At 40.8% G+C, this 26,805-nt stretch overlaps 2 protein-coding genes and 1 long non-coding RNA gene across 6 annotated transcripts; 2 read left to right on the plus strand and 1 right to left on the minus strand.

Moving 5' to 3' along the window:
- Nucleotides 1-374: 374 nt before the first annotated feature.
- LOC5517020 lies at nt 375-26,162 on the minus strand. 2 transcript variants are annotated; one of them, XM_048725778.1, is made up of 11 exons: nt 25,985-26,162; nt 23,183-23,257; nt 21,568-21,872; nt 21,019-21,166; nt 20,039-20,244; nt 13,368-13,587; nt 10,959-11,164; nt 5,663-5,699; nt 5,325-5,427; nt 4,943-5,095; nt 375-1,585 (listed from the first exon to the last, which is right to left on the minus strand). In XM_048725778.1, the coding sequence occupies exons 2-11, from the start codon at nt 23,250-23,252 to the stop codon at nt 1,339-1,341; spliced, it is 1,695 nt and encodes a 564-aa protein (XP_048581735.1). In that variant the 5' UTR covers nt 23,253-23,257; nt 25,985-26,162; the 3' UTR covers nt 375-1,338. The 2 variants fall into 2 exon arrangements, with proteins under 2 accessions (XP_048581735.1, XP_048581734.1); XM_048725777.1 differs by lacking the exon at nt 25,985-26,162 and adding an exon at nt 23,961-25,309.
- On the plus strand, nt 5,866-10,719 carry LOC5513194. 3 transcript variants are annotated; one of them, XM_048725779.1, is made up of 13 exons: nt 5,866-6,988; nt 7,067-7,207; nt 7,327-7,543; nt 7,647-7,758; nt 7,841-7,956; nt 8,085-8,251; nt 8,334-8,397; nt 8,489-8,560; nt 8,672-8,880; nt 8,973-9,164; nt 9,288-9,309; nt 9,387-9,538; nt 10,377-10,719. In XM_048725779.1, exons 1-13 carry the CDS (start codon nt 6,908-6,910, stop codon nt 10,521-10,523), a joined length of 1,692 nt encoding a protein of 563 aa, XP_048581736.1. In that variant the 5' UTR covers nt 5,866-6,907; the 3' UTR covers nt 10,524-10,719. The 3 variants fall into 3 exon arrangements, with proteins under 3 accessions (XP_048581736.1, XP_048581739.1, XP_048581738.1); XM_048725781.1 differs by lacking the exon at nt 10,377-10,719 and adding an exon at nt 9,614-9,831 and having other exon boundaries at nt 5,869-6,988; XM_048725782.1 differs by lacking the exon at nt 7,067-7,207.
- Nucleotides 25,320-26,640, plus strand: LOC116621116. The gene is made up of 2 exons (XR_004297326.2): nt 25,320-25,845; nt 25,938-26,640. It is a non-coding gene; the product is annotated as an uncharacterized LOC116621116 (long non-coding RNA).
- The last annotated feature ends 165 nt before the right edge of the window (nt 26,641-26,805 follow it).

Genomic DNA, 26,805 nt, shown 5'->3' on the forward strand with positions numbered 1-26,805 from the left:
GCATAGGAACCACAGGCAGCCCAAGGCTACTGTCAGTGGTTTATAAAGAAATGTATGGGGGAATTTATATGTTAGCGAAAAAATACTTTATCGTGAAAAATAAAACTTAAGACCATGTAATATTGTGTTTGAATCTTCCTTTATTTTAATTTTGCCGATAGAATGTCAGTAGAGCGAGTTTGAAGTCCAAGAAACAATTCGTGGCGGGCTTCAAACCCGCTCTACTGACATACACAAGAATACTATAGCTTTCCAAACCTTGATGTGCTGATATTTACGCTAATATCCTGATACCCAAGATCACTGCGGGTTACGACACATAGACTTTCCGGATGAAACGTTAGTTGAAATAGGTGTATATTACTAGAAGTATATGTACGGGCATATAGTTTATTTATTTGATAGAAGTAAAATATTAATCATATTTATTGATATTTCTGATATTTTTATTTAAACACTTTATACAAATTTAAGAAAAAAATTTAACTGAGCGGTTTTCTACTATGATAATTAGTTAAAACCATGATAAAATCCATTTACACATCAACATTATAAAAACTTCTTACACACTATAACTTGTGTTATTACAAGAATGTCACAGATTTTGTTAAATGTTGTACAATATGATGATTTAACGCATAAAATAAAATGTTATGATATTTTAATCCAAACGCTTCTTTCTATACACAATCGGGAGGGGTAGTTGAAACACTAAACACAACACCGCCAAAATTTTTGGATAGTGATGATGATGTGACCATTCGAGTAGTCAAAGAAACGGAGACAAGACCGTAAATATATTGTTGGAGTTTCGGCCGAATTAAGATATCGAAAGTATTCTTTTCCACAATATCATGCCGAAGGATATATTTATATTCTAGAATTGAAATTTTGAAGAAAGGTGACATGATGAATAATCCAATAAAAAATACTAGATAATGCGGCGAGATCTGCCAATACACTACACTACAACAAGCCTCCCCCGCAGGCGTTTCTAGGCAGGCGTCGCTATGGCCAAACATGGCAAATGATATAAGCACATAGCTAGACCAGAAACCAGCAAAACTGTTGAAACGTGTCCAAAATCCTGAGAACTCACAAGCTTTGGTTATCAGGCGAACGCGCCATTTTACGGGAACTACAACCATTAGGCGGGAAAATTTATTGCTCGATACATTGTTTTCCTAATATGGTGTTTCCGAATGTGCGTGGCCACCTCTCATCCATTCATCGGTTAGATTTTTCAATTCTCTTTTTAAAATTCTTCTAGATACTGATAACGCCTCCTAGACCTCCTGTCACATGAATGGAAGTAATGTGAAAGATTCCTCGTTTGCATTAGAACACTTCATCATCATTCTGTTCCATCAGGGGATCCGTCTCTTTGACTTTTTCTATACCGTGTTCCCTGTAATATTCGTGTAATTGTTTGATCCATTGTGCGGGGTGGCCATTAAGGTACGTACTCTTCAGGGGCCAAGAAGTTGCCTCGGTTATTTTCATTCGCGTAAGAAGTGTGACTTTGGAGGACTGGGAGCCATCGTCCTTAGGTCTTATCACAAGCCCCGATAGACGAACATTCAACCTGAGAAATGGGTAAAGGAATATTTTATCACAAGCCCCGATAGACGGACATTCAACCCGAGAAATGGGTAAAGGAATAATTTAGCGAAAGACGAACATTCAACATGAGAAATGGGTAAAGGAATATTTTAGCGAAAGACGAACATTCAACATGAGAAATGGGTAAAGGAATATTTTAACGATAGACGAAAATTCAACCTGAAAAATGGGTAAAGGAATATTTTAGCGAAAGACGAACATTCAACATGAGAAATGGGTAAAGAAATATTTTAGCGAAAGACGAACATTCAACATGAGAAATGGGTAAAGGAATATTTTAACGATAGACGAAAATTCAACCTGAAAAATGGGTAAAGGAATATTTTAGCGATAAACGAACATTCAACCTGAGAAATGGGTAAAGGAATATTTTATCACAAGCCCCGATAGACAACCATTCAACCTGGGAAATGAGTAAAGGAATATTTTATCACAAGCCATACCTGCCAACACCCAGATTTAAAAAACCGGGAGTTTTTTCAGGGGAGGGGAACGTGATATATTCAATTGATATAACGACTGTACAATCTCAGTTAATATCTATTTGTTAGAATATGATAAATGGAAACCCTGTGGTAAAATGGCGAAAACTTTGATCGTAATTTTCGAAATGTTCCACCACGAGAACTTTGGAGAACTTTTGCGGTAGTCCTGTGGTCTACAAGAAACGCCTGCAAACGGCTCATTGATTATTTAGATCGAAAAAGCTGAAAACCTCATAAACTTGGATACAAACTATAAAAATTGCAGAACTTTGTGGGTAAAAATCTAACTTCCACTTCAAAAAAAAATCGACTGATTAAAAGTTTGTTATAATCCAGGAGATTCAAGGTAAACCCGTATCTCTACTTACGAACGCTCCGGACCAATCGTGTATCTCTACTTACAAACGCTCTGGACCAATCGTGTATCTCTACTTACGAACGCTCTGGACCAATCGTGTATCTCTACTTACGAACGCTCTGGACCAATCGTGTATCTCTACTTACAAACGCTCTGGACCAATCGTGTATCTCTACTTACGAACGCTCTGGACCAATCGTGTATCTCTACTTACAAACGATCTGGACCAATCGTGTATCTCTACTTACGAACGCTCTGGACCAATCGTGAATCTCTACTTACGAACGCTCTGGACCAATCGCGTATCTATACTTACGAACGCTTTGGACCAATCCTGTATTTCTACTTACGAACGCTCTGGACCAATCGTGTATCTCTACTTACGAACGCTCTGGTCTAATCGTGTATCTCTACTTACAAACGCTCTGGACCAATCGTGTATCTCTACTTACGAACGCTCTGGACCAATCGTGTATCTCTACTTACAAACGATCTGGACCAATCGTGTATCTCTACTTACGAACGCTCTGGACCAATCGTGAATCTCTACTTACGAACGCTCTGGACCAATCGCGTATCTATACTTACGAACGCTTTGGACCAATCCTGTATTTCTACTTACGAACGCTCTGGATCAATCGTGTATCTCTACTTACAAACTCCCTGGACCAATCGTGTATCTCTACTTACAAACTCTCTGGACCAATCGTGTATCTCTACTTACGAACGCTCTGGACCAATCGTGTATCTCTACTTACGAACGCTCTGGACCAATCGTTTATCTTTACTTACAAACGCTCTGGACCAATCGTGTATCTCTACTTACGAACGCTTCGGACCAATCGTGTATCTCTACTTACGAACGCTCTGGACCAACCGTGTATCTCTACTTACGAACGCTCTGGACCAATCGTGTATCTCTACTTACGAACGCTCTGGACCAATCGTGTATCTACTTACAAACGCTCTGGACCAATCGTGTATCTCTACTTACGAACGCTTCGGACCAATCGTGTATCTCTACTTACGAACGCTCTGGACCAACCGTGTATCTCTACTTACGAACGCTCTGGACCAATCGTGTATCTCTACTTACGAACGCTCTGGACCAATCGTGTATCTACTTACAAACGCTCTGGACCAATCGTGTATCTCTACTTACGAACGCTCTGGACCAATCGAGTATCAATATTTACGAACGCTCTGGACCAATCGTGTATCTCTACTTACGAACGCTCTGGACCAATCGTGTATCTCTACTTACGAACGCTCCGGACCAACCGTGTATATATACTTTTGAACGCTCCGGACCAATCGTGTATCTTTACGGACGCTCTGGACCAATCGTGTATCTCTACTTACGAACGCTCCGGACCAATCGTGTATCTCTACTTACGAACGCTCTGGACCAATCGTGTATCTCTACTTACGAACGCTCTGGACCAATCGTGTATCTCTACTTACGAACGCTCTGGACCAATCGTGTATCTCTACTTACGAACGCTCTGGACCAATCGTGTATCTCTACTTACGAACGTTCTGGACCAATCGTGTATCTCTACTTACGAACGCTCTGGACCAATCGTGTATCTCTACTTACGAACGCTCTGGACCAATCGTGTATCTCTACTTACAAACGCTCTGGATCAATCGTGTATCTCTACTTACGAACTCCCTGGACCAATCGTGTATCTCTACTTACAAACTCTCTGGACCAATCGTGTATCTCTACTTACGAACGCTCTGGACCAATCGTGTATCTCTACTTACGAACGCTCTGGACCAATCGTGGATCTTTATTTACAAACGCTCTGGACCAATCGTGTATCTCTACTTACAAACGCTCTGGACCAATCGTGTATCTCTACTTACGAACGCTCTGGACCAATCGAGTATCAATATTTACGAACGCTCTGGACCAATCGTGTATCTCTACTGACGAACGCTCTGGACCAATCGTGTATCTCTACTTACGAACGCTCCGGACCAATCGTGTATCTATACTTTTGAACGCTCCGGACCAATCGTGTATCTCTACGGACGCTCTGGACCAATCGTGTATCTCTACTTACGAACGCTCCGGACCAATCGTGTATCTCTACTTACAAACGCTCTGGACCAATCGTGTATCTCTACTTACGAACGCTCTGGACCAATCGTGCATCTTTACTTACGAACGCTTCGGACCAATCGTGTATCTCTACTTACGAACGCTCTGGATCAATTGTGTATCTCTACTAACGAACGCTTCGGACCAATCGTGTATCTCTACTTACGAACGCTCTGGATCAATCGTGTATCTCTACTTACGAACGCTCCGGACCAATCGTGTATCTCTACTTACGAACGCTCTGGACCAATAATTGCGCGCGGTTAACTGGTGGGCACTATATGTGTTTTCAATCTACTCCTCTCCCCCCAGTCTCTCATCTCTTGGTGAAAGGCTTTCTATCGTTTCACCCTCCCCTCCCCTCACCTCTTGAGTGTCGCTGTTGCTTCCTCTGACACACTACTATGACTGGTGCTACACCACGCGGTCACGTGACATGGCTCATCACCATGGTATCTTTTGTTCTTTGTAGAGATGACGAGATCGCACATGCGGAATAACCGAGGCATCCTCAGACAGCTGAAAAAAATTCTCCGTTAGGTTGCAAGCTAGAAAAGTACTTCTTTCATTCACTTTCTGGAGTATATTCCATATACGTAAATGCAACCCTCTTGCGTCTGTCACATACAAACATTGGCCCTTGACCACCAATCCCAATAAAGAAGTTCCCAAAAACCAACACACCTCGACAAACAACACTAGGAGGCTGGCTGTTATCGGCATACTGGTTAGTAACTTTGTGTCTCACCAGTACAATATATGCGCATCTCCCTCGTCTTCGAGAATAATAACTTTCTGGAATGTCATGTCCCACTTCTTTCGTAGTTCCAAGTTTGATATTAGTTGGATAGCTGCAGAGAATAAAAAATCATCATGGTGAAAATATGGCAAGACGCGGCTGAGAAATAATTGTAAGGTATTAAGGATTGAGATTGGTGTTGTAACATTCCTTAGATTTGCACAGCTAGTCTTTGGTGGTTCTCTCTGACCTAAAGATGTCACAATCTGACATGCTAGTGGTATAAACATGCTTAACTAAACAGGTGCTGGTTTATGTATACGAATTTAAGATTAGTTAACGCTTACCGTCGTCAAAAGGAATGCCTTCAAGGTCAAATGTAGTCTGTGGATAACAAAAATACAGCAGCATAAACATCTTTGTTACCACACACCTTGTCTTTTAACTACACAGCAGTGTTTAAATCGCAGAGATATTAAATCTCCGGCGTCAACCATTGCTTTCCGCCTAGCAATGGCGGATTCACGGGAAGCACATGTTTGGGGGTGGCATATCAAACTTTTGGTGTTATTCAAACTCGCTCGGCCGCTTTTTTAGAGACTGAGACTAGGAGCTGTGTAACCTGGCAAATTACAAATGGGTTTTCTCTGAGCTATCCAAGATGGCGGACGAAGAGCGATTATTTTTGGAAAACAGGGCTATTTAACCTGAGATTTCTGCTTATAGAAGCGAAAAATACCTATTTTTCTCATCAAATACCCCTGTAGGGGCTAGATCTTTCTTCTGCCAGCCTAACTTGTGGAAAAAAGCCCTCGTAGGTATTTTAATCGACTACGTCCTTGTGTGATCCTGATGCTGAAGAGTACAGAAACACCCGAAGGACGAGAAGCTAAGTATTCCTTTCTAATATTTCCGTTTTTTGTTTGTATAATTTTGGCGCAATTCTTATCTAGATAATCTTCACGGGTTGTTTTTTGGGGATCATCTTGCAGAATCTCGGTAAACTTAGGCGGGAAGAGGTTCAAAAGTTTAGTCGTCTCGTTTGCTTGTTCATGATAGATATCTACTAAAATGATGGTGCAAGGGTATTTGACAAATTTTTCACAAGGTCCTCCATTGAAAAAACAAAGATTGGCTTACATGCTACCTCAAGTCCGTGAAATCGGGCTGTGTGATTCTCGGGACTCTAGAATCGAAGAGCTCGAGAATCAGCTGTCAGAGCTAAAACATCGACTCGCTGATGTTGTCAAAGAGAGAGATGGCATGAGAAAGGAGCTAGGCAAGGAAAAAAAGCCCTTTCTTCAGCCGAGAAAGCCTTTTTGTGACCTTGAGCCAAAAGCTCAATTTCACAAAAAGTCAGAGATTAAAAAATGGCTTGAGAAGCAATTTGAGAAGCTTCCAACAGATTGGAAAGTTGTTGAGGTTTGTTTAGAATTTTTGTACACATGGAAACAACCTAAATTTACCAATTCTGTTATAATGGCATTTGTTTATCATAAAATGTTTCCTTATCTCTAGGTTCAACTTGAAGTTGGTCAGTTTTGCCCTACATTTCAATGTTTCCTTATCTCTAGGTTCAACTTGAAGTTGGTATGGTCAGTTTTGCCCTACATTTCAATGAGAGGGTTGAGCCTGAGGAGATTGACCATAAAAAGATCCAAAGAGCTCTCAAGGTAGGTATTATAGAAGTACATGTACAGTACTGTAGGTTTCTTATTTTTTCTATATTTAGATTATTTTTATAATCTCAGGCCAAAGAAGATGGTGATGTTTCTGACTCAGCATACCATGAGCTAAAGATGGTAGCTGGGTCCAGCTTGCCATCACTGTATGGGATACAGAAAGAGAGAAAAGCTCAAAATGCAATCATTCCTATTACAGAATTTGAAGGGGTTAGTCTGTTGATAGTCTTAATTCTGATTTGCTTTGTGCACAGCACATTTTGCATCCTTTAAAACAAGCAAATACTGTACAAACCCAATAATTCATTAAACAAAGTTTCTCCTTTCAGAATGCAAAAGGATGTTCAAGATCCATCAAGGACATTCTAAGTTATAGTTCAGATGTCATTGGAAATGCAGGGGGCAATGTTATAACCCTTCGGTTTTCTGGTGATGGTAGAAAAACCACCAAAAAACTCGGGAGTGTTATGACAACCTTCTGCTTTCCAGCAGAAAACTCTGTTAAAAGAAGCCCAGAAAGGGAATATTGTATATCTATATATGATGGTGAGTTGGTTGCAGCTAATTTATTGCAGCTGTAAGCGAGAACAAATCTTCCTAATGATATAGTCAACTAAAGCCATATATCTGTGAACACTTTTTATTATAGGCAAGGAGTCATATGACATCCTAAAGGCGACCTTGAGAGGGGTTTTTGATGAGATGAAGGCCCTAGGGAGAACTGGCATTCTTGTTAATGGCCTTGAATACACTATTGATTGGTAGGTTTCATTTTTTTTGCAACCAATAATCTTATGATCTGGCATTAAACAGGACATATGTAACTTTTATCCCTTTTTTAAGGGTGATGTGTGCTGACTGGAAGTTCATGGCGTGTATTCTCGGAATTAATAGTCCCTGTGCCTTGTACTTCTGCATTTGGTGTGAGTGCAGCAAAAGGATGATCAGAGACTTTTCTAGTAAGTTTTTTAATTTTGTTACTTATATAATGAATGTTATGTAATGAATTAAATGATTTTTGTTTTTATGAATTATTCCATTGTCAGCTATATTATAAATAACTAGATAAATTTGATAAAAATTTCAGTCCCACAATGGCCCATAACCAGAACCTTAAACCAGTGCCGTGCACGTGTTGGGTGTCCAAATGCCAAGGGAGTTCAATGTTTACCTCTCGTGGACATTGAATTTACCAAGGTCATACCCGACACCCTGCACCTCAAATTGAGGATCATGGGAAAACTTCTCAACCAGGTAAAATTATGCTTATTTAACAAATTCAAATCTCCATTGAGCCATTTTTTAAAAAAGTTCCTGGTATATATTAAACTTCTAGGTTGCTTGCTGGGCTATAGAGCAGAATGTTAAAAAAGCCATGGAAGAAGCAATAGAAGCTTTGGGTAAATAAAAATTTCATGTATAGGGTAAATGGGTATATGGGATGTCTTATGGTGATTATCATTTTGTTTTCTTGCCATATTGTATTTGCAGGTGTGAGGTTTTGTTTCTATGATGTCCAGGATGACAGTGGCAAAACCACAACCAAGTGGAGCTCTTTGGATTGTAAGTAAATAACTGACTAATAGAAAAGACTGTTATAATAACTGAAACTAATATGAAATTACTATAAAGTTTCGTTATTTATTTTCTTTGAATCCTCTTTTCCTTATAAAGGTGATGATTTGGAAACTATCATTAGGGGGCTTGATATCCATGCCTTCCTAGGAGACATGGAGAACAAGTCCATCACCAGCCTTGACTGTCTGACCAAAGCCCAGCTAGTGGAGGAATGTAGGAAGTTCCATCTGAGGTCGACAGGCACCAAGGACTTCCTACGTGCCACACTCAAGGATCATCTTGACCGCAACAACATAGTGTTTGAGGTATGATTTTTATTTTCATTATAAAAAAGACCAGCACACCCAGGATACTACTGTGTATAAAGCTAATTTAACAATTGCTTTGTGTTTTGTAGCCATCGTCCACTCCCACTTGTGAGAAAACAGTTCTTAGCATATCAGAGCTGACACAAGTGTGGAAAAGTTTGATGGTCCTCACTGATGCTCTTGGGGCAAATCCTGGAGATGAAGCATATCTTCGAGCAGATGCTTTTCAAGAAAAGGCCCGCCAATGGGGAACCAAATTTAGAAAGGCCACGTTTGATGAGGTAATTCTACATCCCTGTGGTTAGTTGAACTGGCAGGACACAAGCCTCATTTGATCATATGTCACTGAAAAAATAACAAGTAGATATATTATTTTAATTGTGCTTTCTTTTATCTCTCCACAGGATGTAATTCCATATATACATGGTAAGATTAAAATGAGATTCCTTAATTGACTTGGGATCTCCGAGACCAAGTAATGTTATGCATTTTTTTCTCTACAGTTCTTGTTTATCATGTCCCCCAATTTTTGGAGATTCATGGCACGATCCACCAGTTCAATTGCCAGACAGTGGAAAAGAAAAACCACATGCAGAACAAGACATTCCACAGGGGTAGCCAGAAAGGGGGGAAAAATAGCAACTACACTGTACAGGTAATTCCAAGTGAAAAAAACGTCATGTTATCTAGACTAATCGCTTGCTACAACTGTGTATTTTTATCTCTATAGATCATGGAGAGGGAAAACAGAAAACTGTTCAGTAGGGAAAATAATTTGGAAAGGGTCAAGAGAAAATATCAAAAGCAGTGAAGACAAAGAAAAAATGTATTTATTTATTTATTATATTTTTGGTGCTATTTATTACTGTTGTAAATATCACTATTTATAACTTGTATAACTATTTGTACCCACATTATTATATAAAGGCATTAAAACCATCAAAACAATCTGTATCATTCCCTGGATCTAAATTCCCCCTCTTTATTTTCGACTGGAAATACAGTGAAATCGGTTGAAACAGATGTCAACAATTAGTTTATATAGAGAGATTTTAACTTACCGAGCCATAGTTGTGAAGCATATTCCGTCTACGCCGTACGAAGCTGATCTCCAAAAAGCTCAGCGGGGGATACTTGCGCTCTAGCGGTCGACACATACTAGGCCTTTCTTCCTCTGACCCATATTCAGAGATGTAAGTACAACGGGGGCACGAACTATGATCATAATTAATCCTTAGCTCGTATCCTCATGATATCCACATCTTCGAAGATGAGTCAACTTCACATATTGTACTCGAATCTGGCAGTTGCCGAGCCATAAACTCCGTACCAATAACGGTGCCAAACTCGACAGCAGTGCACGGGAACCGAATATTACGGGTCCCTGAAAAATCCAGCTTTCGTGAGGTAGCAAAAGAAAATGTCCCTTTACCAAACAAAGCGGAAAAAACCCCCTTTGAAAGTGGGACTTTCACTTGTACTCTCCGAATGAGTCCCGTGTCATTCTCGGGTGTACGAAATTGGAGCTCATCGAACAGTGCATGTCGAATCAGCCACAATTCCTTATCCTCGGAGCAAAGAATGGGAAGCTTTTCTCTTGCTACCTCACTACTGTCGGGGTTCCCAGCATTCACGGCTAAATAGCATGACAACTGCGGATTCAATGAAAGAGAAACCGTAGAATTATATCTATCGCTGTAGCCTTTCCATTTCACAAAGGCATAGTCTCCCTCAACGTTTAAAACTCTCTCTATCTCCCAGACTTTTTCTTCTTCCTCTTTCTCTTCTTTCACGTACGTATCAACTGAGGAATGGTCTAAATATTTGACCAAGCGATCCGGTTTCTTTATAATTCTTCCACTACGAGTCTTTAGGGAATCAGTGTTTGCCGCCATGTTTGTTGGAGAAGCGCGAAAGGGGAAACTCCAGTACTTCTAAATATGGGCATATATGACCATATAAGGCACAGCGAACGAAGGACACTATCCGTGGGGAATATGTTTGATATGGGGTGGGTATGGTGCCACTCCCCCTTTGAAAAATCCTGACCCCCCCCCCTGTATTTTTATACGTACCTTGGTGAGAGGGGTTGTTTCCATTTTCTTTGGATCCCGTCGCCATGTCCTGATTCCTTGTGAAGCTTTGATGGATTTCCATTCCTCTGCCGATGTATCTTCCCTCTCCTGATGTAGCAAGTGCTCGAAGTCCTCGTCGTCTATAGCAATATTTGAGGTAGCGCTCGCGATTCGTGACTTGTGGCGATGTGTTGCATCAAACGCGGCTACAAAAAACAAGATGTGACGAGAGTTAGAGTTTTTTATTCTCATTTCATCGCTCTTTAATCATCCCTTTTTTGTCCATTAGTATCACAGTATCAGTGAAAAAAGTCACCATCTACTAATATTATCTCATTACCACCTTCACAAACTCTTATCAATAATATAGCTTCTATGATACATAGGCTTTATTACCATCATCACCGCTATCCACCATTTACACTATTTTTTTCTCATCATCTCCACCACTACCGTCACAACCACCGACACCACTACCAACACCAACACTCAACGCCATCACCAACACCATCGACATCACTACCATAATCACCACCACAAACCCACCATCACCACCACATCGCCACACCCAGCGGCACCACTATCACCACACGAACCACCACCACCACACCGCCAGCTACACCCAGCGGCACCACTACCATCGCCACAACCACTTTACCATCACCACCACACAAACCACTCCCATCACCATACACAAACCACCACCATAACAAACCAACTATCATGACCGCACAAACCATCACCACCACTACCCAGCGCTATCATCTCCATCGACACCACTACAATCATCACCACTACCACTACTACCATCACCAACATCACCATCACCAACACCACCACCATCACCATCACCATCACCATTACCACCATCACCGCTACCATCACCGCCACCAACATCACCATCACCATCACCACCACCATCACCGCCACCAACACCATCACCACCATCACCGCTACCATCACCGCCACCAACACCACCATCACCGCTACCATCACCACCACCATCTCCTCCACCAACACCATCACCACCATCACCGCTACCATCACCGCCACCAACATCACCATCATCATCACCATCGCCACCATCACCGCCACCAACACCATCACCACCATCACCGCTACCACCACCGCCACCAACACCAACATCACCATCGCCATCACCACCGACATCACAATCATCATCACCATAACCATCACCATCATAACCATCACCATCAACGCCACCAGCATCACCATGACCATCACTGCCACCATCACCGCCACCAATATCATCATCGCTATCACCGCCACCATCACCATCACCATCACCGCCACCAACATCACCACCACTACCATCATAACCATAACCAAACCATCACCATCACCGCCACCAACATCACCATCACCATCATCGCCACCAACATCATCATCACTATCACCGTAATCATCATCACCACTACCACTACTACCATCATAACCATCACCATAAATCATCATAATCATTATCACCATCACTATCACTATCAGAGTTATCATAATCCCCGCTACCATGACCATCACAACAATCATAATCAGAACATCACTGCCATCACTATCACAGTCATGATCATCACCAACACAACCATCGCCACCATCATCATCACCACCACCACCATTACTACCATCATCATCACCACCACCACCATTACTACCATCATCATCACCACCACCACCATTACTACCATCATTCATCACCACCACCACCATTACTACCATCATCACCACCACCACCATTACTACCATCATTCATCACCACCACCACCATTACTACCATCATCATCACCACCACCACCATTACTACCATCATCATCACCACCACCATCATTACTACCATCATTCATCACCACCACCACCACCATTACTACCATCATCATCACCACCACCACCATTACTACCATCATCATCACCACCACCACCATTACTACCATCATCATCACCACCACCACCATTACTACCATCATTCATCACCACCACCACCACCATTACTACCATCATCATCACCACCATTACCACAAGCAGCACCAACACCACTACCATCATCATCACAACCGACGCTACCATCATCTTCCTCGATTAACAAAAACAATCAAATAACCATCACGCCTGTTACCCTGCTTACAGGCGTTTACCCGGTGTTACTTTTTTTCGTTATGCGCCGAGGCGTTTTCGCCATCTTGTCTTGCTTATTGCCGTGCGCGAGATGGAGAGAAGAGCGGTAGCGCAGCCAGAAAAAAACACGACTCAGTACATAGCGAAAAAAATGCTGTGTAAACGCCTTTAAGAAGGCTACATCAACACCAATAAGTCGACATCATCAGCAACATCAACATTATCACAACAATAGGATAACCATCGTCCAACACCGTCCCAACCATCATTGTTGCTACTTACTATTCCGTTGCACCAGCCACTGCTTGCAGGGAAAAGTGAAGTGCTGGCCAGATTCGCCAATATCCACATCCAACTGGTCCACAAAAAACCCAGACTCCTGCTGGATGAGCGAGCTGGAGTCCCCGGATGACGAGAGGCGACGGATTCTTTGGATAAGCGAGGGCCGGTCATCCGTACTGACGTCATTGCCATTCTCATACGTCATTTTGATGTGTTTCACCTGAAAACGTGGATTATTGTGTTTTTTAAGCGTAGAAATAGAAAAAATCATACGGCATCTAACTGTGTCCAATGGCGGATCCAAATCCAGAACTGGATCATTAGGAATACATCATGCAAGTAGATGCCTTTGTTAAGATGCACCAAAGCGTTAATTCGAACATGTCATACTCTAACAGATAAAATTACAAAAAATTCGAATTATTTGTTGATACAAGTGATTACTGAATAAAAAAGTCGTATTTAAATAAAGCGAGTAATAATGCCGCACAGAACAGTACCTTATTCTCCCTTGATAATCTAACGTGGGTTCCCGCACGTGGTAAACTAGCATTGGCCGTGGAGCGAAACGGACAACAAAACTTCCACTTAAATAAATGATCTTCTCGGAACATGGGAAACTTATGCCAGTCTTTATGATGGTGAAGTATTGATCTTATTGACAAATATAAAATAACGACTTCCTTATAGCGATTTGGAACCCAATGCGAACTTTACCTGTTGTACCCACCGTATATAACGGAATAAAAGTTCTTTCGAAAATCACGAGCGTTTTTAGAAGCGATATGTTCATATTAACGATCAGAAACCCGTTTTCACAGAATCGAAGAGGGCCGTTATAATCCTAGCGAAATAGAAACTCTATAACAACAATAACACACTTGAAACATACCTTCTCTCCTTCGGCCATGATATAACAGCACAAAGCAGATAATAACTTCGGGCAAAGTAAGCTATTTACCGATCATTGATATTCGAGTGATTGTGGAAAGAATCCTTGTTGAATATCAGGTTGTCAAAATCTCGATTTTCATATGACACAGCAAGAGGAACCAAAGAGACCGGGCTAAATATTCGCTATTCATCTATTAAACAATAAATTGCACCTGCTTATACAAATGCTAATTCGTTTTTGTTTCATTACTAAACCGAGATAAAAACAAAAAGTTTGCATAGGAACCACAGGCAGCCCAAGGCTACTGTCAGTGGTTTATAAAGAAATATTTGGGGGGATTTATATGTTAGCGAAAAAATACTTTATCGTGAAAAATAAAACTTAAGACCATGTAATATTGTGTTTGAGTCTTCCTTTGTTTCAATTTTGCCGATAGAATGCCAGTAGAGCGAGTTTGAAGCCCAAGAAACACAATTCGTGGCGGGCTTGGGGGCTGCCTGTGTAGGAACCAAAAACTATAAATAGCTTGGTCCAAAAGGTTTTTTTTTTGTTTTGATGTGCGTAACGGTCGTAATATAACTTATATTTCGGCAGAATAGAAATCCGTAGACAAAAAAAAAGGTCAAAATAAAGTTCAAAACGGTTGTAAAATAGATGCACAGGTTTTTACCAGATGAGTTTTAATTCCAATAAAAAAGTGCACATAAAGTTTAATAAGGCCAATCACGCCGCCATTTTACGCGCCCGCACAATACCGTGTGACTAATAGAATCCATTTACATCGGTTAACTTTCCATCAACAATCATTATTAAAGTAGAATTCAACCGTGGATGGTTATTCTGAAGTTTTCTTGCAAGTCGTTGTATTTCCACTTGTGGACAACAACAAAAGAGCTGCTGATCGGCATTCTTTAATTAAACACAATGTTAAAGCCAATCAACAAACCGAAGCTCTTTCTGCATACTTATTGATGTGACAGTATATTAAGCTCTTTCTGCATACTTGTTGATGTGACAGTATGGAGCTCTTTCTGCATACTTATTGATGTGACGGTACTGAGCTCTTTCTGCATACTTATTGATGTGACAGTATATGGAGCTCTTTCTGCATACTTATTGATGTGACAGTATATGGAGCTCTTTCTGCATACTTTTTATTGATGTGACAGTATGGAGCTCTTTCTGCATACTTATTGATGTGACAGTATGGAGCTCTTCCTGCATACTTATTGATGTGACGGTACTGAGCTCTTTCTGCATACTTATCGATGTGACAGTATGGAGCTCTTTCTGCATACTTATCGATGTGACAGTATGGAGCTCTTTCTGCATACTTATTGATGTGACGGTACTGAGCTCTTTCTGCATACTTATTGATGTGACAGTATGGAGCTCTTTCTGCATACTTATTGATGTGGCAGTATGGAGCTCTTTCTGCATACTTATTGATGTGACAGTATGGAGCTCTTCCTGCATACTTATTGATGTGACAGTATGGAGCTATTTCTGCATACTTATTGATGTGACAGTATGGAGCTCTTTCTGCATACTTATTGATGTGACAGTATGGAGCTCTTTCTGCATACTTATTGATGTGACAGTATATGGAGCTCTTTCTGCATACTTATTGATGTGACAGTATGGAGCTCTTTCTGCATACTTATTGATGTGACAGTATGGAGCTCTTCCTGCATACTTATTGATGTGACGGTACTGAGCTCTTTCTGCATACTTATCGATGTGACAGTATGGAGCTCTTTCTGCATACTTATCGATGTGACAGTATGGAGCTCTTTCTGCATACTTATTGATGTGACGGTACTAAGCTCTTTCTGCATACTTATTGATGTGACAGTATGGAGCTCTTTCTGCATACTTATTGATGTGGCAGTATGGAGCTCTTTCTGCATACTTATTGATGTGGCAGTATGGAGCTCTTTCTGCATACTTATTGATGTGACAGTATGGAGCTCTTTCTGCATACTTATTGATGTGACAGTATGGAGCTCTTTCTGCATACTTATTGATGTGACGGTATATGGAGCTCTTTCTGCATACTTATTGATGTGACAGTATGGAGCTCTTTCTGCATACTTATTGATGTGACAGTATGAAGCTCTTTCTGCATACTTATTAATGTGACAGTATGGAGCTCTTTCTGCATACTTATTGATGTGACAGTATATGGAGCTCTTTCTGCATACTTATTGATGTGACAGTATGGAGCTATTTCTGCATACTTATTGATGTGACAGTATGGAGCTCTTTCTGCATACTTATTGATGTGACAGTATGGAGCTCCTGCATACTTATTGATGTGAGTATAAAGCCCTTTCTGCATACTTATTGATGTGACAGTATGGAGCTCTTTCTGCATACTTATTGATGTGACAGTATGGAGCTCTTTCTGCATACTTATTGATGTGACAGTATGGAGCTCTTTCTGCATACTTATTAATGTGACAGTATGGAGCTCTTTCTGCATACTTATTGATGTGACAGTATGGAGCTCTTTTTGCATACTTATTAATGTGACAGTATGGAGCTCTTCCTGCATACTTATTGATGTGACGGTATGAAGCTCTTCCTGCATACTTATTAATGTGACAGTATGGAGCTCTTCCTGCATACTTATTGATGTGACGGTATGAAGCTCTTTCTGCATACTTATTAATGTGACAGTATGGAGCTCTTTCTGCATACTTATTGATGTGACAGTATATGGAGCTCTTTCTGCATACTTATTGATGTGACAGTATATGGAGCTCTTTCTGCATACTTATTGATGTGACAGTATGGAGCTATTTCTGCATACTTATTGATGTGACAGTATGGAGCTCTTTCTGCATACTTATTGATGTGACAGTATGGAGCTCTTTCTGCATACTTATTGATGTGACAGTATGAAGCTCTTTCTGCATACTTATTGATGTGAGAGTATGGAGCTCTTTCTGCATACTTATTGATGTAACAGTATGGAGCACTTTCTGCATACGTATTGATGTAACAGTATGGAGCACTTTCTGCATACTTATTGATGTGACAGTATGGAGCTCTTTCTGCATACTTATTGATGTGACAGTATGGAGCTCTTTCTGCATACTTATTGATGTGACGGTACTGAGCTCTTTCTGCATACTTATTGATGTGAGAGTATGGAGCTCTTCCTGCATACTTATTGATGTGACAGTATGGAGCTCTTTCTGCATACTTATTGATGTGACAGTATGGAGCTCTTTCTGCATACTTATTGATGTGAGAGTATGAAGCTCTTTCTGCATACTTATTGATGTGACAGTATATGGAGCTCTTTCTGCATACTTATTGATGTGACAGTATGGAGCTCTTTCTGCATACTTATTGATGTGACAGTATGGAGCTCTTCCTGCATACTTATTGATGTGACAGTATGGAGCTCTTCCTGCATACTTATTGATGTGACAGTATGGAGCTCTTTCTGCATACTTATTGATGTGACAGTATATGGAGCTCTTTCTGCATACTTATTGATGTGACAGTATGGAGCTCTTTCTGCATACTTATTGATGTGACAGTATGGAGCTCTTCCTGCATACTTATTGATGTGACAGTATGGAGCTCTTCCTGCATACTTATTGATGTGACAGTATGGAGCTCTTTCTGCATACTTATTGATGTGACAGTATATGGAGCTCTTTCTGCATACTTATTGATGTGACAGTATGGAGCTCTTTCTGCATACTTATTGATGTGAGAGTATGGAGCTCTTTCTGCATACTTATTGATGTGACAGTATGGAGCTCTTTCTGCATACTTATTGATGTGACAGTATGGAGCTCTTTCTGCATACTTATTGATGTGACGGTACTGAGCTCTTTCTGCATACTTATTGATGTGACAGTATGGAGCTCTTTCTGCATACTTATTGATGTGACAGTATGAAGCTCTTTCTGCATACTTATTGATGTGACGGTACTGAGCTCTTTCTGCATACTTATTGATGTTACAGTATATGGAGCTCTTTCTGCATACTTATTGATGTGACAGTATGGAGCTCTTTCTGCATACTTATTGATGTGAGAGTATGGAGCTCTTCCTGCATACTTATTGATGTGACAGTATAAAGCTCTTTCTGCATACTTATTGATGTGACAGTATGGAGCTCTTTCTGCATACTTATTGATGTGAGAGTATGGAGCTCTTTCTGCATACTTATTGATGTGAGAGTATGGAGCTCTTTCTGCATACTTATTGATGTGACAGTATGGAGCTATTTCTGCATACTTATTGATGTGACAGTATGGAGCTCTTTCTGCATACTTATTGATGTGACAGTATGGAGCTCTTTCTGCATACTTATTGATGTGACAGTATGGAGCTCTTTCTGCATACTTATTGATGTGAGAGTATGGAGCTCTTTCTGCATACTTATTGATGTGACAGTATGGAGCTATTTCTGCATACTTATTGATGTGACAGTATGGAGCTCTTTCTGCATACTTATTGATGTGACAGTACGGAGCTCTTTCTGCATACTTTTTGATGTGACAGTATAAAGCTCTTTCTGCATACTTATTGATGTGACGGTACTGAGCTCTTTCTGCATACTTATTGATGTGAGAGTATGAAGCTTTTTCTGCATACTTATTGATGTGACAGTATGGAGCTCTTTCTGCATACTTATTGATGTGACAGTATGGAGCTCTTTCTGCATACTTATTGATGTGACAGTATGGAGCTCTTTCTGCATACTTATTGATGTGACAGTATGAAGCTCTTTCTGCATATTTATTGATGTGACAGTATGGAGCTCTTTCTGCATACTTTTTGATGTGACAGTATAAAGCTCTTTCTGCATACTTATTGATGTAAGAGTATGAAGCTCTTTCTGCATACTTATTGGTGTGAGAGTATGGAACTCTTCCTGCATACTTATTGATGTGACAGTATGGAGCTATTTCTGCATACTTATTGATGTGACAGTATGGAGCTATTTCTGCATACTTATTGATGTGACAGTATGGAGCTATTTCTGCATACTTATTGATGTGACAGTATGGAGCTCTTTCTGCATACTTATTGATGTGACAGTATGAAGCTCTTTCTGCATACTTATTGATGTGACAGTATATGGAGCTCTTTCTGCATACTTATTGATGTGACAGTATGGAGCTCTTTCTGCATACTTATTGATGTGACAGTATGGAGCTATTTCTGCATACTTATTGATGTGACAGTATGGAGCTCTTTCTGCATACTTATTGATGTGACAGTACGGAGCTCTTTCTGCATACTTATTGATGTGACAGTATGGAGCTCTTTCTGCATACTTATTGATGTGACAGTACGGAGCTCTTTCTGCATACTTATTGATGTGACAGTACGGAGCTCTTTCTGCATACTTATTGATGTGACAGTATGGAGCTCTTTTTGCATACTTATTGATGTGACAGTATGGAGCTCTTCCTGCATACTTATTGATGTGACAGTATGGAGCTATTTCTGCATACTTATTGATGTGACAGTATGAAGCTCTTCCTGCATACTTATTGATGTGACAGTATGGAGCTCTTTCTGCATACTTATTGATGTGAGAGTATGAAGCTCTTTCTGCATACTTATTGATGTGAGAGTATGGAGCTCTTTCTGCATACTTATTGATGTGACAGTATGGAACTCTTTCTTCATACTCCCGACCCCTTGCCCCCGCCCTCCAACTTACCCATCCCACATCGGCGGCTATCAGCTTGTGATTGTATCCCATTTCCTCGGCCATGCCCCTTTCAGTGTAACTTACCCATCCCACATCGGCGGCTATCAGTTTCCGCTTGTATGTCATGTCCTCGGCTGTGTCTCTGTCCTCCACGGTAGCCGAAATCTCTAGAGGGATCCTACGAGTGAAACCCTTCTCGCCAAACAGCTGAATTTTGAACTGTAGGGTGGGGCACCCTTGTATGCCCATCCCGTGGATGTCTGTGATCTTTAGTGTTGTATCATAAGTCACTACAAAAAAAATGAGGTGAAATAAGTCGGAGACCATTACGTCTTGTAAAGGGCCATAAAGGGCCATAGCAGGGGGTGGGGCACTAACAAAAATAATAAGGAAATAATCCGTAGGGGCGAGGTATGGGGTGGGGCACTATCAAAAATAATAATTAGGAAATCATCCGTAGGGGCGTGGTATGGGGTGGTTCACTATAAAAAATTATAGGGAAATGATCTGTAGGGGCGTAGCAGTGCCTCCAATATTTTCTTAACGTTTCTGTATCGTGTCTCCCCTCGCCCCTGCCATATAAGAATACACAATAGTATCATACGTATCTACGTCATGCTACAAAAGATCTTCAGCAAGATGCTTTCAAGGCTTTTAAAGGTTATCCAAGAATTCATAATACGGCGGGGATAATAAGATATACGTAAGCCTTTGACCCTACGATAATTGAGTACGGTTGGTGAATCTATATATACCCATGTCTACCTATTCATTTAAAAGAAGGAAATACACAGCGGTAATACCTCCTATATGAGGGTTGGCGTGACTCTAAATTATAGTTATTTACGTTTCTAACGCACGCTCTGATAGGCTAATTTTCTATGAAAAATATATACCATTAGAGAGATATACCATATAAAGAGATAAAAAGAAAAACTCTGGCAGCTAGAAACTCTTACGCTACCATCTGCTCTTTAAACTATCCGCGTGCTTCCAGAACTGGAGATATGTACATCAGGAGTGGGCCATTTCTTTATTAAGGCAAAGTCAAAGTTCAAACTTACCATTTCTAGACGGTACCCCGTACACTTCAACTCGCATGGTCGGAGACTGGATCCACTTGACTGGACAAAATCGGACAAACTTTGCTTGTACGCGTGGAGACAGGTCCCGCCTTACAACTGATGTGCAATCTTTATTACCCTCAAAAACCTGAAAAAGAGAAAAGAAGAAACTAAAGCAATATGAAGAAGGCGGTGATGTGGGTGGGGAATTTTAAATGTTTAGAGCGTTTATGCCCTCTGGTCTCATGGTTACGTATCACAGCTATGCCGCTTCTCTATTGGTTAGAAATATAGTCTGCACGGTTGGTGGGAAATCCCTGGGGGTGATTAAAGTCTTTTGCCTCTCGCTCACACACTAACTCACACTTATAAATGTAAACTGCGGGAAACAGTCAAAAGCAGTCGATGTTAATAGGTAGACAGTCGCAGGCAAAGTCCTAAGCTAAATATTTACACCCTGAAATCACACACCAAAATACTCATTTTTTCAAGGTGCGGCAGGCAGATGAAAATCCTTCAAATTAATAAAATAATAAAATAATAAAATACCTGAGAGTCCTTTTTTCCCATTTCCAAACAGTATTCCCAGGACACTCCATCCAAAGAATACTTCAACTTATAAGCTGTGACGTAATCTCCCCTATCTCCATCCCCTTGGGTAGCAACAGAAGTGACGTCATACACAGCTCCGAGGTCTATCTGGAGAAAATGATCTTTCGAGTCGCTGCTTGCACTCCAGGCTCCTTCGTTGCAGTTCAGCCGCGCGTAGATTGGTGCGGAATGTGGAGAAGAAGACGAGGCCGTGATGCATTCATCGGGGATCTCGCGGCGCTCCATTCCTATCGCGCATAGTTCTGCAAGGTAAGAGATATAATTTCAATTAAACTCAGAAGCGTGGCTAAGAAGGCTTCCCTCGCCTTTCCCTTTTTCACCGAACACCTTCCCATAGTCTGGTGTAATCCTAGCCAGATTTCACGCCCTTTTTTTTTCGGCAACCAAGACGTTCGAATAAGTGGCTGCCTACCCTGGTGGTGAGACAGCGATGGGTGAATGCCTAGCTTAGGAAGATATCCCACCTTAGTGGATTACCGGTGATGGGAGATATCCTACCTTAGTGATTTACCAGTGATGGGAGATATCCTACCTTGGTGATTTACCAGTGATGAGAGATATCCTACCTTGGTGATTTAACAGTGATGGGGGATATCCCACCTTAGTGGATTACCGGTGATGGGAGATATCCTACCTTGGTGATTTACCAGTGATGGGAGATATCCTACCTTAGTGGATTACCAGTGATGAGAGATATCCTACCTTGGTGATTTACCGGTGATGGGAGATATCCTACCTTAGTGGATTACCAGTGATGGGAGATATCCTACCTTGGTGATTTACCAGTGATGGGAGATATCCTACCTTGGTGATTTACCAGTGATGAGAGATATCCTACCTTAGTGATTTACCAGTGATGGGAGATATCCTACCTTGGTGATTTACCAGTGATGAGAGATATCCTACCTTTGTGATTTACCAGTGATGGGAGATATCCTACCTTGGTGATTTACCAGTGATGGGAGATATCCTACCTTGGTGATTTACCAGCGATAGGAGATATCCTACCTTGGTGATTTACCAGTGATGGGAGATATCCTACCTTGGTGATTTACCAGTGATGAGAGATATCCTACCTTAGTGATTTACCAGTGATGAGAGATATCCTACCTTGGTGATTTACCAGTGATGGGAGATATCCTACCTTTGTGATTTACCAGTGATGGGAGATATCCCACCTTAGTGGATTACCGGTGTTGGGAGATATCCTACCTTGGTGATTTACCAGTGATGGGAGATATCCTACCTTGGTGATTTACCAGTGATGGGAGATATCCTACCTTGGTGATTTACCAGTGATGGGAGATATCCTACCTTGGTGATTTACCAGTGATGGGAGATATCCTACCTTGGTGATTTAACAGTGATGGGAGATATCCTACCTTGGTGATTTACCAGCGATGGGAGATATCCTACCTTGGTGATTTACCAGTGATGGGAGATATCCTACCTTTGTGATTTATCAGTGATGGGAGATATCATAACTTAGTGATTTACCAGCAATGAGAGATATCCTACATTAGTGATTTACCAGCGATGGGAGATATCCTACCTTGGTGATTTACCAGTGATGGGAGACGCTGGAGGACGATTTCTTGGGGCTTATGGGGCTTCTTTGGCATCGTGACTGGGAAAAAACATGATAAACTTAGGGCAAGGGACGGCGGGGTGAGGCTCGCGAGAGGAGGAAAAATGGGGTAAGAAATAAAAATGTGCGCAGTTGTGTGTATGTATAAAAGGCAGTTCTTGGGTTGGGCATCAGTGCATCCCGGGTCGAAAGATTGGTGGATAAGATTTGTAATGCCTGAAAAACCCTCAACAAAATCCTTCTTACTAATACTAATTGTCTGAAGAAATTACAAGGCATTCCCCCTTTGCGTGAACAACGAACTGCTTCCCCTCCCCAACCCTCTAGCTTCAGCATTAGTCCTTGCTATGAATACCCCAAGAATGCGCTTCGGGCAGTTGTCGAAGATTGACCTCCATGAACAATAATCGCAATGTTCCTATTCAAGCGGTGGCTCTTGAACATCAAACTTACAGAACAAAAAATGTCTTCACTGTTATATGCTTACGGAGACTTGCAATAACCCGAGCCAAAAAAGAAATAATAGTAGCGAGAGTCAGACCCTTTAAACTTTTGAAAAATAAAATCGCCTGATACTCGGGCTACCATAATATGGTATCTTATATCACTTAACCCCTTCGATTATGATAATAAAGACAATCACGACTGACAGATCCCTTATGCAGCGCTACAGACATTAAGGATATGTGAAGATTTTTAGCGATAGAGTTGATAGGCGTGAATACAGTGTCTCTTTAGTTACCTTGAAAAGTACCAAACATGACAATTGCTCCCTCGCGCTCTAATGACTTTTGTAATCGTATGGCAAAAGGCCATACACAATAGGAAAATCCTGTTAAACCTGTACAAACCTATCGAAATACGTTAAGAATGTTGTTGCCGGGGAGTGCTAAGCTATCTTTATCCTATAGTCCTTCACGCGGGAGAGACGATTGTAGTCGGCAATCTCAAGTGTCGCACCAGCTAGAATCCTATCCTCTACTAGCCGGCTCTCCGGAGATTCGGGATTCCTGTGGAATCCTTTTCTCTACTAGCCGGCTCTCCGGAGATTCGGGATTCCTGTGGAATCCTATCGTCTACTAGCCCAAAGCCTTCTAGCCGGAGAGCCGGCTAGCAGGCTAATCCTCTACCGATGAAAAACAAAACATTACAAACGAAATCCATTTGAAATTTATGAAGCGCTATGTTTCTATAGCACTGTAGAACATTGAAAGTTGAAGAAATAACAACAACATTAGAATAAACATAAGAATTATTAAAATAGCATTTTCTAGTCGGGGTACGGATCCGTTCGAATAGCCGGCCAATTCGAAAAAAAGTTTTTTTTTTCTCTAAACTCTCTGTATCCATTGCATTTCTATCACAATAACCCAATATAATGATAAATGTCTGCGGGACTTAGCGTGTTTTTAGCGACCTTGAAACGGGAATTCTAGAAAAACAAATGCGGAATCCAATCCAATATTAGCTTACAACAAGAGTTGCGGACCTGCTATGTTGTTTTTGGGGCGTCATTTGCGAGCCTACCGTGTGCTTTTTTGGGGGGTCATTTGCGGGCCGGGGATTATTTGCGGGCCCGTACAGGGACCAGGGGTTAGAAATACAGTAGCAATGAAAACTTCTCGAAACTCCACCAGGGCACTAACAACGCCATACACAGTGTTGGTTTCAGTGTCATTTATAAGCAATTTCATACAAATTTCAAAAACCTATATGTTCACTGTATTTCTACCCCCTGATCCCCTATGACCTTGGGTTACCCCGCTCGGCTTTAAGATAGCTTGTAATTCACTTAATTGCTGAATGGACGTCCATCTCAAATACAATACAATACCCCCGGAAACCGAGCAAGGGACGGAAGTTTCTCATTATTTTATTATAAGAGTAGGTAATTCAAGGGATGGGGACTACTTTGTTTTTTTTTTAGCGAAACACAGTCCACAACAAAGAACTGTTCAAAGAACTGTACGCTTGTGCGTGCGTGTTTCGATGTTTTGAAGATAAATATTTCATGCCACTCAAATGTCAAGCCGAAAGATAATTAGAAGATTGTTACGAACACGTAAAGCAAAGAGATAGTAATACGCTTGCCTTTTGATGCTTTTGATATGAAAACACGCAAACACAAACCTACACAAACATGCTTCAGAGGGAAAACTTACTCTTCGAGAATTAATTTGAATGACACGAGACAACGGAGAAGCCAAAGATAATTAGAGAGATATGACCAGTGACATCAAACTCAAACAATGAGAACATACCACACTTCACCTTTTTGTGAATAAAAAGATTTTCAATTTGAGACAGAGAAGAGCTCGCAAAAAGTAGATTTCCTGTGCTAGTTCTATTGTTACAAAACAGGTTGTTTTTCTTAGAGGTTAGAAAGATGGCATCTACCTGATCTGCCTCTCCCAAAGAATCATAAATAGTCAATACTCTTGAGAAAGCATTTTTGACAAGGTATTTAATGTAAAGATCTAACCTTTCAATTAGTGCCTAACATGTGTTTTGCGGAGTATCGAGATGATTGTGAAAGAGGCTGGAGAGAATGTAAACACTCGCGAAAATGGAGCCAAGAAACTGCTTCTCGATTGAGCGTATAACTAGTTTCTAATATTAAAAACAAGGTGTTTGTGAATGTTGATAGCTTAAATTTATGCATTATGATTAATCTTGCAAAGGAAACAGTTCAACAACGAGCCCATAATTTTGTTTGCAGGAAAGCGGAATCAAGAGCCCAGAGCGCCGTAACATTACAGAACTTACCGTGAAAATCGTGACAGCCTGGTAGACAAAGACGCTTGCGAATGAAACAGGATATCTAAAAGGCTGATACTTATACTAAATACTACGGAGTAGGACGCTTTAGCCGTGGCGCGAGTATTTTGAAGTTAAGGTAGATGACGTATATTGAACACCTTATGGTGCGTTATGTGACACTTCAACCTTCTTCAAGTCGCGTGACTCGTTCGAGTAAGTTCTTGTTTGCTTGTACGTCTTGTAGTAAATACAGTACATAATCAAATCACAATCAAATGTCAAAAGGAAAGGATAACAACCAAGATAATTGTATTTAAAATTTGTAAAATTGGGTAAATAAAAGTCGAAAGTCGAAAGATCTCCAAAACTAAAAAAACAGACATCTTTCCTCCGTTTCTCCATGCAAACAATTGGCGAGGTATTCTAGAGTCTTTGGGGAGGGGAGGGGACCAAAAAAGAAATAGCTCAATTTGTTTGAGAAGCGAAAGTGCTTTGAAATGAAAATTATATAATGACATCGCTACAACGTACAATGATAGAGAATTTATTGTAAAAAGGAATATAATTTAAAACCAATTGTTTTTTTTTTAATATGAATGTACTTGGAGCAACGCCCGTGAATCAAAGATGAAAAGGTGCCAAATAAAATAATTGAATTGAAACATTCCTGCTTATAAATGGCTGTAAACATGACATCTAAAACTTAATGTTCCCATGGTAACTGATGTCGGTCAAGTGCCGTCCTCAAAGAAACAGGTTTCTGATCTCGTCTCCAGAGCCTCGTGGTTAGCGCTGACCAAACAAGCGTAGGGACTAGGCACGAGACT

This window comes from Nematostella vectensis, chromosome 3 (assembly GCF_932526225.1).
Source record: "Nematostella vectensis chromosome 3, jaNemVect1.1, whole genome shotgun sequence".
NCBI lineage: Eukaryota > Metazoa > Cnidaria > Anthozoa > Actiniaria > Edwardsiidae > Nematostella > Nematostella vectensis.